Raw genomic sequence first — 17,885 nt, 5'->3', positions numbered from 1 at the left:
CAGGAACTATGAGATGGCTGCATCAACTCACCTCCTAAGTCAAATCAGTACACATTGCTTCAGTATTATTTCCTACCGAGTCCAGGTGTGTAATATCTATGGTGTACAGAATGAGTTTAGAAGCATCAACAGTTTCAAAAGATCGTGTGGCTGACACATAAGATTAAGCATGTATAGTAAAAAATTTATTGAATAGAAGAAATAAATTAACAATAACGGTTTGATAATTTAAAGGAAATACAAAATTTTATGGTATTGAAAAATAACTAAAATCATGCAGATAGACAAACAATCAGAAGAACTAATGAATAAAAATAAATAAACAAAGAAACAAACAAAACATCTGAACCAACAAACAAATGCCCTTACACATCAACGAAACATAACCCAATATTAGGATAACTATCCAGGCAAGTTGAATCAATGAAGTCAAAGTCAAAGGGATCTTGGAGAAGACCAAATCTGGACAGTGAGGTGCAGGATCCTAGCCCAGGAGAGTCCTCTCCACTTTGGCTCAGGACTTACTCCTTCTCCTCAGTCAGTCCTGCCAGCAGCTTGGCTGAGGAAAACAGGACTCTCCAGACTTCTGCTCTGACCACCTCCCAGGCACATGGGCTGTGTTTCTTCTCCTTCAGGTAGACAGTGATCCTGTGGAAGTAGTTTCTCACAGCCACAAGGGAGTCTTCCTGGCTCAGGGAAGGTTCCTGCACCTCACCTTGCTCCATCAGACAGGCTTTCAGGTCTTTGAGCTGGTGGTGGAGACCAGTGCAGAATGTGTCTAGGAGGCTTGTCTCCCAAGCAGCAGATGAGTCCTTTGAGCTGAAGAGGATCAGGACCTGCTGGGTCAGCTCCTGCAAGACAGGGATGGCCTGTGCCTTCTGGATCTGCTGGGCATCCACCTTCTCCAGAGGGAATGCAAAGTCCATTCTGTCCTTCAGGCAGGAGAGAGGGGAGAGTCTCCTCATTTGTGCCAGGAGTGTGGAGGCTCTCTTGTTCCTGAGGTGATGAGTCTGAGGCAGGTCACATCCCAGACAGCAGTTTGACCAGGAGTGCATCACCACCAGGAATGTCAGGAGAGCACAAGGCCTGGCCATTGTGAATGTGGCAGATGCTGCTGCTCTTCTGGGCTCTGTGGTGCTGAAGCTTCCCCTCTAGGTTCTCTGAAATCTATCCTGGCTGGGTCCATGTGTCTTAAATAAGAGAAAGCACTAGTTTCCATTTTCTGATTGCTCTCCCAATACTCTCCCATGTACTTTTCACTTTCTTTCAGTCATTCTCTGCTTGTGTGTGGCCATTTTTTCGGTCATTTTTGTTTTCGTTATTTCTTCCACAGTCAATGCTCCCCTCAACAAAGCTTCTCTAGAGTTTATTCCTGAAAGACATTATGGTTGATATGTATAGCACAGGTATACCTTTCCTGTGAAATTACTTACCTGTAAAGCATAAAACTTTACATCTGATAATGGTTCTAAAAATTTCTTGAATTTCTTGCTGCAATTGTATTTTGTGGGTCATATTTATATACTAATATACCTATTTAAATTATAATGTCAATTATTTTTCAAATTATTTTTTGTGAGTCTACAGGTGTTATTTGAAACAATGGTACATGTCAAAATCTTATCTATTTTGTTTAGGGCTGCAAGGGTGAGTTATTTTTACTAGTTGTCTTAATAGAGTTCAATACTAAAGTTTATGAAAAATTAAATTTGGCTTTTATTGTATATTAGGTATTTCTTGAATGATCATTTGGGGGTTGGTATGGCACAATTGATAAGAGATTCCTGATCAAGATTGACATATTCATGTTGATCCCTGGAATTCATGGTTGGAGCAGAAAACTGACTCATGGAAGTTGTTCTCTCACTCCACATGCCTGCTGTGGCATGATCTTTGCTGCACACACATATATGTTCACAAAAACTCATGAAATTTATCATCTATGCTTTGCTCTAAAAAAAAGTTTCAGCCTTATTCTTGACACAATTGTTTCCTCTGTCCTTAGAATGGAAAGGGATGCTGACCTGTCCTGTGGGTTTCTTGAACTGTTTAGTATTCCAGGAGACCACTGGTCTGAAAGAAGAACAGTCCCGGCTTCTCTGTGTTATAGGCATTGTGACCTCTACAGTTAACAGAGTGTTTATGAAATTTCTCTCTCTCTCTCATGGACCAGTTTTGTCAGCCATAGGGTTGTGGTTCACAGTGCCTTCAAAGTCAGGATCCATAGATACATCTCCCTTTCTGCTCACCATTCCTATATTGATGATTTTTCCACCAATGACAGTTAACCAAAACAGAATGCACGTTCTTTCTAGCTTCGTCTGAGTTTAGAGACTGTGATCCCTGGTTGCTGCCTTTTCTCTAAGTGCCCTGCGACTTCTTCAGTGGAGTTTGAGTCGACTCACACACTCTGCTGCACAGTGGCACAGTGTCCTCAGCCCTCTTCTTGTACCCCACTCCCTGAGAGTGCTCACCATATCTTGATGACATCAGCACTCACACACAGTGTGGTGTTTGCTTGGTTTTTAGCGTCATAAGTGATAGAAGATCAATGATTTGGTTTCAGTGGATTCATTAGAAAGGATTTTGTGCTCAGCAGTGAACACACGGCCAGAGATCAGAGTGTCAAGAATCCCCAGATATCAGTATCAGAAGACCCCATGGTCTACAGTGATGTGTAAATGTCCCAGTTTGTCCTGAGGACATTTGTAAGGTTTTTCCAAAATCTAGTTTTGTGATCAATATTTGCTCACTGAGTGCTTGCTGTGCTTGAAGTTAGGAGGTGGAAATACAGACCAGAAGACACAGTGATAGCAGTGCCTCTGATTGCCCATTAGTTACCCAGATGTTTGGACCTACAGATATTTATGCAATGTTACTTGAGTAGTGGATACTGCACACACTCTGTCTTTGTTCATTTGAAAATTGAGCAGAAGAGCCTTGAGAGATTCTATCAGATAGAAGAGTTTGAGTACTGAAATTGTGCATAATTTTTTATTTAATTTTTCTGTGGTGATGGTGGCTCCATTGTGGATGTCATTTCTCTTTTGAATTTTCATTACCTTGAATATTTTGTTTCTTTTTTCCACTTTCCGAGAGAGAAGATATTGATGTTGCTTGGTGGCATTGAACTGAAATTGTGGTGTGTCTTGAAATGAAAGTGAAAGAAAGGAAGTGATGTCATCCCATTGGGGAAGCAACAGCAACAATGTTGAGAGTGTTCAACTTAAAAGTTCAATGGCCCCGAAATACAGTAACTTTACATCAAACCCAGTGCATTTTGGAACTTGAACTGCAGAGTCAATGCAATCACAGTCAAAATTTCAATGATTTTCTTCCCAGAAACATCAATCTTAAGACACCTGTGGAAACAGGAAGCTGCTGGAGAGCACGAATGTCAAGAATAAGAGCAATGGCCGTGGTGTCAAAAGGCCTGATTTTACACTTCACCCTCCACATCTTGCAGAGGATAAGTGCATCTCTCAGTGCTCCCCAGAGGAGGTTCTTCTGGCAATAGATGACTGGACACAGACACTTACAAGTGGTTAATGTACAGGGAATAGGTGTCTAAGCAAAGACCAGTATGGCTTTCCTGGCTTCCATAGGGCAGTACTCTTTACACAAGAGCAGGCAGGAAGATGGGGATTCCCAGAGACAGTTTCTGACTGTAGGAAACAGGGGTTTGTAGACACAATATAGTAGCTGCAGGTCCATGTTGATAGCAGCTGTGACTGCATGCACAGGCTGAATTTGATGGAGACAGACAAAATCCCAGTTTCAAGCAGGGAGGATGTCAGGGAATCTCACCCCTAGCTGAGGAACTACTTTTAACTGATGGCTGCTGGGAGAGGAAGATTCAGTTATCCTCAGTAATGGGGCCCCAGAGAGGTTGCCCGTGTTCCACTAGATGGCGGTGTACCCATGCACAACAGGCAACAGCAAACTCAAGGTTAAAAAAAAAAAAAAAAAAAGAAATTGAAAGGGATCAGCAGTGTCTATTTTAGAGGAATTTCACTTCCTCTATTAGACTTATTCCAAGGAATGTTTTTTGAGACTATTATGGATGCAGATTCCCCTGGATAATGCTAAGGTCAACGTGACACCAGATAGGTTCATATGGGAAGAAGGGATCTTAGCGGGGAAGATGCCTCTATAGAGTCTCCCTGTAGACAGTCTCTAAATCATTTTAATAACTGATGACTGCTGTAGGAATATCCAGCACACTACAGGTGATCCTACCCTGGGAAGGGGGTCCAGAGAGCATTAGAAAGCAGGCTGAGCAGGCCCTGAGCCATCAAGGCAGTAGACAGTGTGTTCCTCCATGATCTCTATATCAGGCCCTGCCTTCAGGTTCCTGCCTCTTTTAATACCCTGCCCAACTTTCTCTCAGTAATGGAATATGCTGTGATTTTAAACTAAAATCAACCCTTTCTACCCCCTAAAATGCTTTAGGTCATGAAAATTTATCACAGCAATAGAAACCATCACCAAGACAGGGCTGACACCCTAATTTTTCTATAGTTCACACTAGTATGTAGGAAGATCCTCATTTGCTGTGTGCTTAATTGTGTTTTGCTTTCATGATCTCCCTCATCTATGGAATCCAAACCAGTTCATCTGATAGAAGTTGGGGGTCAAGTTTTAGTTATGGCATGGCAGAGAGGTCAGGGGGAATTGTTGATCTGGAGGACTAAGGTACAGTGGAACACAAGCAAGATGTTCTGGTTTCCTTCTGTACAGCATGCTGGCTATACATCCAGAGGAGTACTATCTAATGGTGAGAAGTAAGATTTTACCATCAGTGAACAGGAACTATGAGATGGCTGCATAAACTCACCTCTTAATTCTAAGCAGTACACATTGCTTCAGTATTATTTCCTACCAAGTCCAGGTGTGTAATTTTTATGGAGTACAGAATGAGTTTAGAAGCACCAAAAATTTTCAAAAGAGTGTGTGGCTGACACATAAGATTAAGCATGTATAGTAAAAAATTTATTGAATAGAAGAAATAAATTAACAATAATGGTTTGATAATTTAAAGGAAATATGAAATTCTATGGTATTAAAAAAAACTAAAATCATGTGATACACAAACAAGCAGAAGAACTAATAAATAAATAAAATAAATAAATAAACCAAATAAACAAATAAAACAAGAATCAATCAGCAAATGTCCTTACTGATCAACACAATATAACCCAATATTAGGATAACTATCCAGTCAAGTTGAATCAATGATGACAAAATCAAAGAGATCTTGGAGAAGGCCAAATCTGGGCAGTGAGGTGGAGGATCCTAGCCCAGGAGAGTCCTCTCCACTTTGGCTCAGGACTTACTTCTTCTCCTCAGTCAGTCCTGCCAGCAGCTTGGCTGAGGAAGACAGGGCTCTCCTGACTTCTGCTCTGACCACCTCCCAGGCACAGGGGCTGTGTTTCTTCTCCTTCAGATAGACAGTGATCCTGTGGAAGTAGTTCCTCACAGCCACCAGGGAGTCTTCCTGGTTCAGGGAAGGTTCCTGCACCTCACTTTGCTCCATCAGACAGGCTTTCAGGTCTTTGAGCTGATTGTGGAGACCAGTGCAGAATGTGTCTAGGAGGCTTGTCTCCCAAGCAGCAGATGAGTCCTTTGAGCTGAAGAGGATCAGGACCTGCTGGGTCAGCTCCTGCAGGACAGGGATGGCTTGGGCCTTCTGGATCTGCTGGGCATCCACCTTCTCCAGAGGGAATGCAAAGTCCATTCTGTCCTTCAGGCAGGAGAGAGGGGAGAGTCTCCTCATTTGTGCCAGGAGTGTGGAGGCTCTCTTGTTCCTGAGGTGATGAGTCTGAGGCAGGTCACATCCCAGACAGCAGCTTGACCAGGAGTGCATCACCACCAGGAATGTCAGCAGAGCACAGGGCCTGGCCATTGTGAATGTTGCAGATGCTGCTGGTCCTCTGGGCTCTGTGGTCCTGAACCTTCCCCTCTAGGTTCTCTGAAGTCCCTGCTGGCTGGGTCCAAGTGTCTTAAATAAGAGAAAGCACTAGTTTCCATTTTCTGATTGCTCTCCCAATACTCTCCCATGTACTTTTCACTTTCTTTCAGTCATTCTCTGCTTGTTTCTGTCCATTTTTTTTCGGTCATTTTTGTTTTCATTATTTCTTCCACAGTCAATGCTCCCCTCAACAAAACTTCTCTAGAGTTTATTCCTGAAAGACATTATGGTTGATATGTTAGCACAAATATACCTTTCCTGTGTGAAATCACTCACTCATAAAACATAAAACCTTACATCTAATAATTGTTCTGAAAATTTCTTGAAGTTCATGCTGCAATTGAATTTTGTGGGTCACATTTATATTTTAATATACCTATTTAAGTTATAATGTCAATTATTTTTCAAATTATTTTTTGTGAGTCTACAGTTGTTATTTGAAGCAATGGCACATGTCAAAGTCTTATCTATTTTGTTTATGGCTGAAAAGGTGAGTTATTTTTACTAGTTGTGTTAATAGAGTTCAATTCTAAAGCTTATGAAAAATTAAATTTGGCTTTTATTGTATATTAGGTATTTCTTGAATGATCATTTGGGGGTTGGTATGGCACAATCGATAAGAGATTCCTGATCAAGGCTGACATATTCATGTTGATCCCTGGAATTCATGGTTGGAGCAGAAAACTGACTCATGGAAGTTGTTCTCTCATTCCACATGCCTGCTGTGGTATGATCTTTGCTGCACACAAACATGTGTTCACAAAAACTCGTAAAATTTATCATCGATGCTTTGCTCTAAGGAAACGTTTCAGCCTTATTCTTTTCATTATTGTTTCCTCTGTCCTCAGATGGAAAGGGATGCCGTCTTGGCCTGTGGGTTCCTTGAACTGTTTAGTATTCCAGGAGACCATTGGTCTGAAAGAGAAAAGTCCGGGCTTCTCTGTGTTATAGGCATTGTGACCTCTACAGTTAACAGAGTGTTTATGAAATTTCTCTCTCTCTCTCATGGACCAGTTTTGTCAGCCATAGGGTTGTGGTTCACAGTGCCTTCAAAGTCAGGATCCATAGATACATTTCCCTTTCTACTCACCATTCCTATATTGATGATTTTTCCACAAATGACAGTTAACCAAAACGGAATGCACATTCTTTCTAGCTGTGTGTGAGTTTAGAGACTGTGATCCCTGGTTGCTGCCTTTTCTCTAAGTGCCCTGTGACTTCTTCAGTGGGGTTTGCGTCTACTCACACTCTCTGCTACACCATGGGGCACAGTGTCCTCAGCCCTCTTCTTGTACCCCACTCCCTGAGAGTGCTCACCATACCTTCATGACATCAGCACTCACACACAGTGTGGTGTTTGTTTGGCTTTTAGCATCAGAAGTGCTAGAAGATGGCTGCTCTGGTTTCAGTGGATTTATTAGAAAGGCTTTTGTGTTCAGCAGTGAACACATGGCCAGAGATCAGAGTGTCAAGAATCCCCAGATGTCAAGAGCAGAAGACCCTGTGATCTACAGTGATGTGTAAATGTCCCACTTTGTCTTTGGACATTTGTACTAGGTAAGTATTTGTGGTTTTTTCAAAATCTAGTTTTGTGATCAATATTTGCTCACTGAGTGTTGCTGTGCCTGAAGTTAGGAGGTGGAAACACAGACCAGAAGACACAGTGATAGCAGTGACTCTGATTGACTATTAGTTATCCAGAAGTTTGGACCTACAGATATTTATGTAATTTTAGTTTTGTAGTGGATACTGCACACACTCTGTCTTTATCCATTGGAAAACTGAGCATTGGAATACTTTGAGGGATTCTATCACATAGAAGAGTTCCAGTATTGCCAATGTGTATAATTATTCATTTATTTTTTTCTATGGTGACGGTGGCTCCATTGTGGATGTCATTTCTCTTTTGAATTTTCATTGCCTTGAATATTTTGTTTCTTTTTTCCATTTTCCTAGAGAGAAGTTACTGATGTTGCTTGGTGGCATTGATCTGAAATTGTGGTGTCACTTGAAATGAAAGCAGAAGAAAGGAAATGATGTCATCCCATTGAGGAAGCAATAGCAACAATGTTGAGAGTGTTCAACTTAAATGTTCAATGGCCGCAAAATAAAGTAATTTTACATCAAACAGAGTACATTTTGGAATGTGAACTGTAGAGTCAATGCAACCACAGTCAAAATGTCAATGATTTTCTTCTCAGAAACATCAACCTTAACACACCTGTGGAAACAGGAATCTGCTGAAGAGCAGGAGTGTAAAGAATAAGAACAATGGCCATGGTGCCACAAGACCTGATTTTATACATCACCCTCCACATCTCACAGAGGATAAGTGCATCTCTCAGTGCTCCTCAGAGAAGGTTCTCACAGCAATAGATGGCTGGACACAGACACTTACAAGTGGTCAATGTACAGGAAATAGGTGTCCTGGAAAGGACCACTATGTCTTTCGTGGCTTCCATGGGGCAGTACTCTTTACACAAGAGCTGGCAGGAAGATGGGGATTCCCAGACACACTTTCTGACTATAGGAAACAGTGGTTTGTAGACTCAATATAGTAGCTGCAGGTCCATATTGATAGCAGCTGTGACTGCATGCACAGGCTGAATTTGATGGAGACAAAATCCCAGTTTCAAGCAGGGAGCATGTCAGGAAATCCCAGCCCTAGCTGAGGAACTACTTTCACCTGTTGGCTGTTGGGAGAGGAAGATTCAGTTATCCTCAGTAATGGGGCCCCTGAGAGTTTTCCCGTGTTCGCTAGATGGCGGTGTATGCATGAACACCTGGCAACAGTTATCAAACAGACTCAGTCATCCAAATCCAAGCACTGGGCTGAGTTCCTGGAGATCAGAAGAGAGGGAGGTGGGATCCTAGGAGCAAAGTGGGCGGCGAGTCAAGATCATGATGGGGAAAACCACAGAGACAGGTGACCTGAGCTAATGGGAGCTCAAGGACCCTGGACTGACAGCTGGCAGACCTGCATGGGACCCAGTAGGCCCTCTGAATGCTGCTGACACTTGTGTGGCTTGATCTGTTTGTGAGGCCCCTGGCAGAGGGACCAGGACTTGTCCCAAGTGCAAGAATTGGCTTTTGGGAGCCCAAACCCTGTGCTGGGACACCATGCTCAGCCTTGAAGCAGTGGGGAGCTATGCTCAACTTGGTATGCTACACTTTGTTGACAACCCAAGGGAGGCCTATCTCCTCTGAGGAGTAGTGGAGGGGTGTTAAAGGTGAGTGCAGGAGAAGGGGATGCAGGGGTAACTGGGATTAGTATGTAAAATGAAAAAAAATGAAATAAAAAAGATAGCAAATGAAATTGTGAGTGATTAGCTGTGTCATTTTAGAAGATTTGCACTCACTTCTATTTTTAGATTTATTTCAAGGTATGTTTTTGAGGCTATTATAAATGGGATTTACCCTGGATGATTCAAAGTTCAACTTGACACCAGATAGGTTCATGTGGGAAGAAGGAATATCACCGGGGAAGGTGTCTCTACAGAATCGCACTGGAGACCAGTCTCTCAATCATTTTATAACCGATGACTGCTGTAGGCGTGTGCAGCACACTATGGGCAGGTGGTCCTGATGAATATTAGGAAGCAGGCTGAGCAGGCCCTGAGGCATCAAGGCAGTAGACAGTGAGTTCCTCCATGACCTCTAAATCAGCCCTGGCCTTCAGGTTTCTGCCATTTAGATCGTGCCAAACCTCTGTCAGTGATGGAATATGCTGTGATCTTAAACTAAAATAAACAATTTCTACCCCAATATGCCTTAGGTCATGATATTTTATCTCAGCAATTGAAGCCATCACCAAGACAGGACTGACACTCCATTTTTTCTTTTTTCATGTTTCACTTTTTTAATGGTATGTAGGAAGATCCTCATTTGTTGATGTGCTTAACTTTATTTTGGTTTCATGTTCTCCCTCATCTTTGGAATCCAATCGAGTTCATTTGATAGAAGTTGGGGGTCAAGTGTTAGTAATGGGAGGCCAGAGAGGTCGGGGAGAATTTTTGGTCAGGAGGACTAAGGCACGATGGAACACATGCAAGATGTTCTGGTTTCCTTCTGTACAGCATGCTGGCTATACATCCAGAGGAGTACTATCTCATGGAGAGAAGTAAGATTTTGCCATCAGTGAACAGGAACTATGAGATGGCTGTATCCACTCACCTCTTAAGTCAAATCAGTACACATTGCTTCAGTATTATTTCCTACCGAGTCCAGGTGTGTTATATTTATGGTGTACAAGTGAGTTTAAAAGCATCAAAAGGTTTTCAAAAGATAGAATGGCTGACACATAAGATTAAAAATGTATATTAAAAATTTTATTGAATAAAAGAAATAAATTAGCAATAATGATTTGATAATTTAAAGGAAATATGAAATTCTATGGTATTAAAAAATAACTAAAATAACGCAGAAACACAAACAAGCAGAAGAACTAATAAATAAAAATAAATAAACAAACAAACAAACAAATAAAACATCTGAACCAACAAACAAATGCCCTTACACATCAACGAAACATAACCCAATATTAGGATAACTATCCAGGCAAGTTGAATCAATGAAGTCAAAGTCAAAGGGATCTTGGAGAAGACCAAATCTGGGCAGTGAGGTGCAGAATCCTAGCCTAGGAGAGTCCTCTCCACTTTGGCTCAGGACTTACTCCTTTTCCTCAGTCAATCCTGCCAGCAGCTTGGCTGAGGAAGACAGGGCTCTCCTGACTTCTGCTCTGACCACCTCCCAGGCACAGGGGCTGTGTTTCTTCTCCTTCAGATAGACAGTGATCCTGTGGAAGTAGTTTCTCACAGCCACCAGGGAGTCTTCCTGGCTCAGGGAAGGTTCCTGCACCTCCACCTGCTGCATCTGACAGGCTTGCAGGTCTTTGAGCTGGTGGTGGAGGCCAGTGCAGAATGTGTTTAGGAGGCTTGTCTCCCAAGCAGCAGATGAGTCCTTTGAGCTGAAGAGGATCAGGACCTGCTGGGTCAGCTCCTGCAGGACAGGGATGGCTTGGGCCTTCTGGATCTGCTGGGCATCCACCTTCTCCAGAGGGAATGCAAAGTCCATTCTGTCCTTCAGGCAGGAGAGAGGGGAGAGTCTCCTCATTTGTGCCAGGAGTGTGGAGGCTCTCTTGTTCCTGAGGTGATGAGTCTGAGGCAGGTCACATCCCAGACAGCAGCTTGACCAGGAGTGCATCACCACCAGGAATGTCAGGAGAGCACAAGGCCTGGTCATTGTGAATGTTGCAGATGCTGCTGGTCCTCTGGGCTCTGTGGTCCTGAACCTTCCCCTCTAGGTTCTCTGAAGTCCCTCCTGGCTGGGTCCATGTGTCTTAAATAAGAGAAAGCACTAGTTTCCATTTTCTGAATGCCCTCCCCATTACTCTCCCATGTACTTTTCACTTTCTTTTAGTCATCCCCTGCTTGTCTGGCCATTTTTTCGGTCATTTTTGTTTTCGTTATTGCTTCCACAGTCAATGCTCCCCTCAACAAAGCTTCTCTAGAGTTTATTCCTGAAAGACATTATGGTTGATATGGATAGCACAGGTATACCTTTCCTGTGAAATCACTTACCTGTAAAGCCTGAAACCTTAGATCTGGTAATTGTCCTGAAAATTTCTTGAAGTTCATGTTGCAATTGAATTTTGAAGGTCATATTTATTTCTTAATATAGCTTCTTGAATTGTAATGTCAATTATTTTTCAAATAATTTTTTGTGAGTCTACAGGTGTTATTTGAAGCAATGACACCTGTCAAAATCTTATCTATGTTGGTTAGGGTTCGAGGTTGAGTTATTTATTTCTAGTTGTCTTAATACACCTGAATTAAGTATATGAAGGATCAAATTTGTTTTATTGCATATTAGGCATTTATTGAATGATCATTTGGTGGTTATTATGGCACAATCAATAAGAGCTTCCTGATCAATACTGACATATTCATGTTGATCCCTGGAACTCATGGTAGGAGCAGAAAACTGACTCATGGAAGTTGTTCTCTCACTCTGCATGCTTGCTGTGGCATGATCTTTACAGCACACACAAATGTCCACAAAAACTCATAAAATTTATCATCTATGCTTTGCTCTAAGGAAAAGTTTCAACCTTATTCTTTTCACTATTGTTTCCTCTGTCCTTGGATGGAAAGGGATGCGGTCTTGGCCTGTGGGTTCCTTGAACTCTTTAGTGTTCCAGGAGACCATTCCTCTGAATGAAGAACAGTCTGGGCTTCTCTGTGTTATAGCCATTGTGACCTCTACAGCTAACAGAACATCTCTGAAAATGATCTCTCTGTCATGGACCAGTGTTGTCAGCCATTGTCTTTTGCTTCACAGTTCCTTCAAAGTCAGGATCCATGGATACATCTCCCTTTCTGCCCACCATTCCTGTTTCGAGGATTTTTTGAACAACAACAACTACCCAAAATGGAATGCACGTTCTTTCTAGCTGTGTCTGAGTTTAGAGACTGTGATCTTTGGTTGCTGCCTTTTCTCTAAGTGCCCTGTGACTTCTTTAGTGGAGTTTGAATCGACTCACACACTCTGCTGCACATTGGGGCACAGTGTCCTCAGCCCTCTTTTTGTACCCTACTCCTTGAGACTGCTCACCATATCTTATGACATCAGCACTCACACACAATGTAGTTTATTAGCATCATAAGTGCTAGAAGATCGATGCTTTGGTTTCAGTGGATTCATTAGAAAGGCTTTTGTGCTCAGCAGTGAACACAGGGCCAGAGATCAGAGTGTCAAGAATCTCCAGATGTCAACATCAGAAGACCCCGTGGTCTGTAGTAAATATCCCAGTTTATCCTGAGGACATTTGTAAGATACAACTATTTGTGGTTTTTCTGAAATATAGTTTTGTGATCAATATTTTTCCCTGACTTCTTGCTGTGCCTGAAGTTAGGAGGTGGAAATACAGACTAGAAGACACAGTGATAGCAGTGCCTCTGATTGCCCATTAGTTACCCAGATGTTTGGACCTACAGATATTTATGCAGTTTTACTTGAGTAGTGGGTACTGCAAACACTCTGTCTTTGTTCATTTGAAAATTGAGCAGAAGAGCCTGGAGAGATTCTATCAGATAGAAGAGTTTGAGTACTGAAATTGTGTATAATTTTTCATTTAATTTTTCTGTGGTGATGGTGGCTCCATTGTGGATGTCATTTCTCTTTTGAATTTTCATTGCACTGAATATTTTGTTTCTTTTTTCCACTTTCCTAGAGAGAAGATACTGACGTTGTTGGTGGCATTGAACTGAAATTGTGGTGTCACTTGACATGAAAGCAAAAAAAGTGATGTCTTCCCAGTGGGGAAGCAATTGCAACAATGTTAATAGTGTTCAACTTAAAAGTTCAATGGCATAAAATAAAGAAATTTTACATCAAACCGAGTGCATTTTGGAACGTGAACTGAGAGTCAATGCGATCACAGTCAAAATTTCAGTGATTTTCTTCCCAGCAACATCAGTCTTAACACACCTGTGGAAACAGGAAGCTGCTGGAGAGCAGGAATGTCAAGAATAAGAGCAACGGCCCTGGTGTCAAAAGGCCTGATTTTATACATCACCCTCTACATCTCACAGAGGATAAGTGCATCTCTCAGTGCTCCTCAGAGGAGGTTCTTCTGTCAATAGATAACTGGACACAGACAATTACAAGTGGTTAATATACAAGGAATAGGTATCTGAGAAACGACCTGTATGGCTTTCCTGGCTTCCGTAGGGCAGAACTCTTTACACAAGAACTGGCATGAAGATGGGGATTCCCAGAGACAGTTTCGGACTGTAGGAAACAGGGGTTTGTAGACACAATATAGTAGCTGCAGGTCCATGTTGATAGCAGCTGTGACTGCATGCACAGTCTGAATGTGATGGAGACAGACAAAATCCCAGTTTCAAGCAGGGAGCATGTCAGGAAATCCCATCCCTAGCTGAGGAACTATTTTCAACTGATGGCTGCTGGGAGAGGAAGATTCAGTTATCCTCAGTAATGGGGCCCTGAGAGGTTGCCCAGGTTTCACTAGATGGCGCTGAACCCACGCACAACAGGCAACAGTTAATAAAGTTAAGATTCATCCAACCAAGTCCAAGCACTGGGCTGAGCTCCTGGAGATCAGTAGAAGAGAGGGAGGTGGGATCCTAGGAGCAAAGGGGCCAGAGAGTCAAGATCATGATAGGGAAAACCACAGAGACAGCTGACCCAAGCTTGTGGGAGCTCATGGACTCTGGACTGACTGCTTGGGGACCTGCATGGGACCCAACTACGTCCTCTGAATGTAGCTGATGCTTGTGTGGCTTGATCTTTTTGTGAAGCCCCTGGCAGTGGGAGCAGGACTTGTCCCAAGTGCAAGAGCTGGCTTTTGAAGCCCAGACCCTTTGCTAGGGATACCTTGTTCAGCCTTGAAGCAGTGGATAGTGGCTGTGCCATGCCTCAGCTTTGTGTGCTATACTTTGCAGACTACCCATTTGAGGTACTACTACTATCCGAGGACTGAATGGGGGTTTTTATGGGTTGAAGAGCAGGAGAGGACAATGGTGGGATAATTGGGTTTAAAATGTTAAATAAAAAAATTTAAATAAAAAGAAGATACCAAATGAAATTGAGAGGTATTAGCCATGTAATTTTAGAAAAATATCAATTCCCTTGTTAGATTTATTTCAAACTCTGTTTTTTTTTGAGGCTGTTATGAATGGAATATTACCTGGATAATTCTAAATTCATCTTGACACCAGATAGGGTCATGTGGGAAGAAGGGATCTCACCTGGGAAGATGTCTCTACAGAATTGCCCTGGAGACCAGTCTCTAAATAATTTTAGTAACTGATGACTGCTGTAGGCGTGTCCAGCACACTGTGGGTGATCCAAGCATGGGCAGGAGGTCCTTAAGAGCATTAGAAAGAGCCGGGCGGTGGTGGCGCACGCCTTTAATCCCAGCACTCGGGAGGCAGAGGCAGGCGGATCTCTGTGAGTTCGAGGCCAGCCTAGTCTACAGCGCGAGATCCAGGAAAGGCGCAAAGCTACACAGAGAAACCCTGTCTCGAAAAACCAAAAAAAAAAAAAAAAAAAAAAAGAGTATTAGAAAGCAGGCCACGAGGGATCAAGGCAGTAGACAGTATATTCCTCCATGACCTCTGTATCAGCCCCTGCCTTCAGGTTCCTGCTCTGTTTAAGATCTTGCCAAACCTCTGTCAGTGATATAATATGCTGTGATTTTAAAGCAAAATAAACAATTTCTACCCCAAACTGTTTTAGGTCATGATATTTTATCTCAGCAATTGAAGCCATCACCAAGACAGGGCTGACACTCCATTTTTTCTTTTATCATGTTTCACTTTTTTAATGGTATGTAGGAAGATCCTCATTTGTTGTGTGTTTTATTTTATTTTGGTTTCATGGTCTCCCTCATCTTTGGAATCCAATCGAGTTCATCTGATAGAAGTTGGGAGTCAATTTTTTTACTGGGGCCAGTGAATTCAGGGGGATTAGCTGGTCAAGAGGACTAAGGCACAACGGAACACATGCAAGATGTACTGGTTTCCTTCTGTACAGCATGCTGGCTATACATCCAGAGGAGTACTATCTAATGGAGATAAGTTAGATTTTACCATCAGTGAACAGGAACTATGAGATGGTTGCATCAACTCACCTCTTAAGTCAAATCAGTACACATTGCTTTCAGTATTATTTCCTACTGAGTCCTGGTGTTTAATGTTTATGGTGTACAGAATAAGTTTAAAAGCATAAAAAAGTTTTCAAATGATCTAATGGCTGACAAATAAGATTAAACATGTATAGTAAAAAATTTATTGAACAGATGAAATACGTTAACAATATGGTTTGATACCTTAAAGAAAATATGAAATTCTATGGTATTAAAAATTAACTAAAATCATGTAAATAGACAAACAAGCAGAACTAATAAATAAATAAAAGTATATATATGTATATATACATAAACAAAGGAATAAATAAAACATCTGAATCAATAAACCATTGCCCTTACAGATCAACACAATATAACCCAATATTAAGATAGCTATCCAGGCAAGTTGAATCAATGAGGCCAAAGTCAAAAAGATCTTGGAGAAGGCCAAATCTGAGCAGTGAGGTGCAGGATCCTAGCCTAGGAGAGTCCTCTCCACTTTGGCTCAGGACTTACTTCTTCTCTTCAGTCAATCCTGCCAGCAGCTTGGCTGAGGAAGACAGGGCTCTCCTGACTTCTGCTCTGACCACCTCCCAGGCACAGGGGCTGTGTTTCTTCTCCTTCAGGTAGACAGTGATCCTGTGGAAGTATTTCCTCACAGCCACCAGGGAGTCTTCCTGGCTCAGGGGAGTTTCCTGCACCTCCACCTGCTCCATCAGACAGGCTTACAGGTCATTGAGCTGCTGGTGGAGACCAGTGCAGAATGTGTCTAGGAGGCTTGTCTCCCAAGCAGCAGATGAGTCCTTTGAGCTGAAGAGGATCAGGACCTGCTGGGTCAGTTCCTGCAGGACAGGGATGGCTTGGACCTTCTGGATCTGCTGGGCATCCACCTTCTCCAGAGGGAATGCAAAGTCCATTCTGTCCTTCAGGCAGGAAAGAGGGGAGAGTCTCCTCATTTGTGCCAGGAGTGTAGAGGCTCTCTTGTTCCTGAGGTGATGAGTATGAGGCAGGTCACATCCCAGACAGCAGCTTGACCAGGAGTGCATCACCACCAGGAATGTCAGGAGAGCACAGGGCCTGGCCATTGTGAATGTGGCAGATGCTGCTGGTCCTCTGTGTTCTGTGGTCCTAAACCTTCCCCTCTAGGTTCTCTGAAGTCCCTGCTGGCTGGGTCCATGTGTCTTAAATAAGAGAAAGCACTAGTTTCCATTTTCTGATTGCCCTCCCCTCTCTTTTCTACTATTTTTTCAGTATTTTAACTCATTTTCCTTTTGTGTCTGGGATTTTTTCTAAACCATTTTGATTTTCTTCTTTGCTTCCTCTTTTGCTGCTGCTCACACAAAGCTTCTTTACTTTTTTTCTTTAAAAATGTAATTGTTATTAAGTATTACACCAGGGTTATACATTTTTGTTTGAAATTTTTGCATCTATTGCAAAGACAAAATTTCCTCAGATATCTTCTATTTCATTTTATAATTAATTATTTCCTTTTATTTATATCATTTAGTTAAGTATTTAAATTATAATGTAAGTTATGCTGCAGTTTTTCTAATAAATATATTTAAAAAAGATGTAGTTTAACGTTTTCCAACATTTGAACAGCTAAAATTTAGTTCTTTATATAGCCCACAATAATTGTAATATAAATATATATAAAAGATTAATTTAAGCATCACAGTTAATTAGTTATCTAACCAATGACTGTATAAAATCCTTGCTGTTCAAGGCTGTTGAACTGAGGCTGATTCCTTGATCCTGTGGTTGAAATAGAGAATTCCCCCCTGTACATTTGCCTCTGACCACCACATACACAAAGAGGCAATCTTTGGCATACACAACACAGTCTCACACACATAATCACACACACACACACACACACACACACACACACATTTACATATTTATATACACCTCCTCATTCATACTTGCACATAAACACACAAGTTCACATACAGACACAGACACACAACCTGACATACACACCAACTGATATGCATGGTCATACACATACTATCACACTTACTATCATAAACACACAGGTACACTCTCTCACTCTAAATTGTACACACATGTACATACACCAAGAAACACAGTGAAGGACATAAGAAACACACACAGATATAAACTCTCATGTACAAGTGAACACATACACACCCAAATACACACACTCACATATCCAGACACACACATGAAGACATGCATATACACACTCACACAATACATACACATAAATGCACACTCCCACACACATCTACTCCCACA

At 41.9% G+C, this 17,885-nt stretch overlaps 4 protein-coding genes across 4 annotated transcripts; all 4 read right to left on the bottom strand.

Annotated features, from left to right (window-relative positions):
* Window positions 1-521: 521 nt before the first annotated feature.
* Window positions 522-1,094, bottom strand: LOC128097301 (interferon alpha-12-like). Its single transcript, XM_052717704.1, has one exon. The coding sequence runs from the start codon at window positions 1,092-1,094 to the stop codon at window positions 522-524; it is 573 nt and encodes a 190-aa protein (XP_052573664.1).
* A 4,238-nt stretch (window positions 1,095-5,332) lies between these two features.
* LOC128097295 (interferon alpha-12-like) lies at window positions 5,333-5,905 on the bottom strand. The gene has a single exon (XM_052717696.1). It carries the CDS (start codon window positions 5,903-5,905, stop codon window positions 5,333-5,335), a length of 573 nt encoding a protein of 190 aa, XP_052573656.1.
* Window positions 5,906-10,639: 4,734 nt separating this feature from the next.
* Window positions 10,640-11,212, bottom strand: LOC128097286 (interferon alpha-12-like). The gene has a single exon (XM_052717689.1). It carries the CDS (start codon window positions 11,210-11,212, stop codon window positions 10,640-10,642), a length of 573 nt encoding a protein of 190 aa, XP_052573649.1.
* Window positions 11,213-16,135: 4,923 nt separating this feature from the next.
* LOC128097284 (interferon alpha-12-like) lies at window positions 16,136-16,708 on the bottom strand. Its single transcript, XM_052717687.1, is given in 1 exon segment — window positions 16,136-16,708. A coding segment is annotated over 1 exon segment (573 nt).
* Between the last annotated feature and the right edge of the window lie 1,177 nt (window positions 16,709-17,885).

Source organism: Peromyscus californicus, unplaced genomic scaffold (assembly GCF_007827085.1).
Source record: "Peromyscus californicus insignis strain IS unplaced genomic scaffold, ASM782708v3 Scaffold_5__1_contigs__length_169319896, whole genome shotgun sequence".
Classification (NCBI taxonomy): domain Eukaryota; kingdom Metazoa; phylum Chordata; class Mammalia; order Rodentia; family Cricetidae; genus Peromyscus; species Peromyscus californicus.
The sequence above is the reverse complement of the archived record's forward strand: the minus strand, read 5'-3'. Positions and strand labels throughout refer to the sequence as shown.

Excerpts from the sequence above, each read along its gene's own strand:
- LOC128097301 (XM_052717704.1), bottom strand. The coding sequence starts at position 1,094 with ATGGCCAGGCCTTGTGCTCTCCTGACATTCCTGGTGGTGATGCACTCC.
- LOC128097286 (XM_052717689.1), bottom strand. The coding sequence starts at position 11,212 with ATGACCAGGCCTTGTGCTCTCCTGACATTCCTGGTGGTGATGCACTCC.
- LOC128097295 (XM_052717696.1), bottom strand. The coding sequence starts at position 5,905 with ATGGCCAGGCCCTGTGCTCTGCTGACATTCCTGGTGGTGATGCACTCC.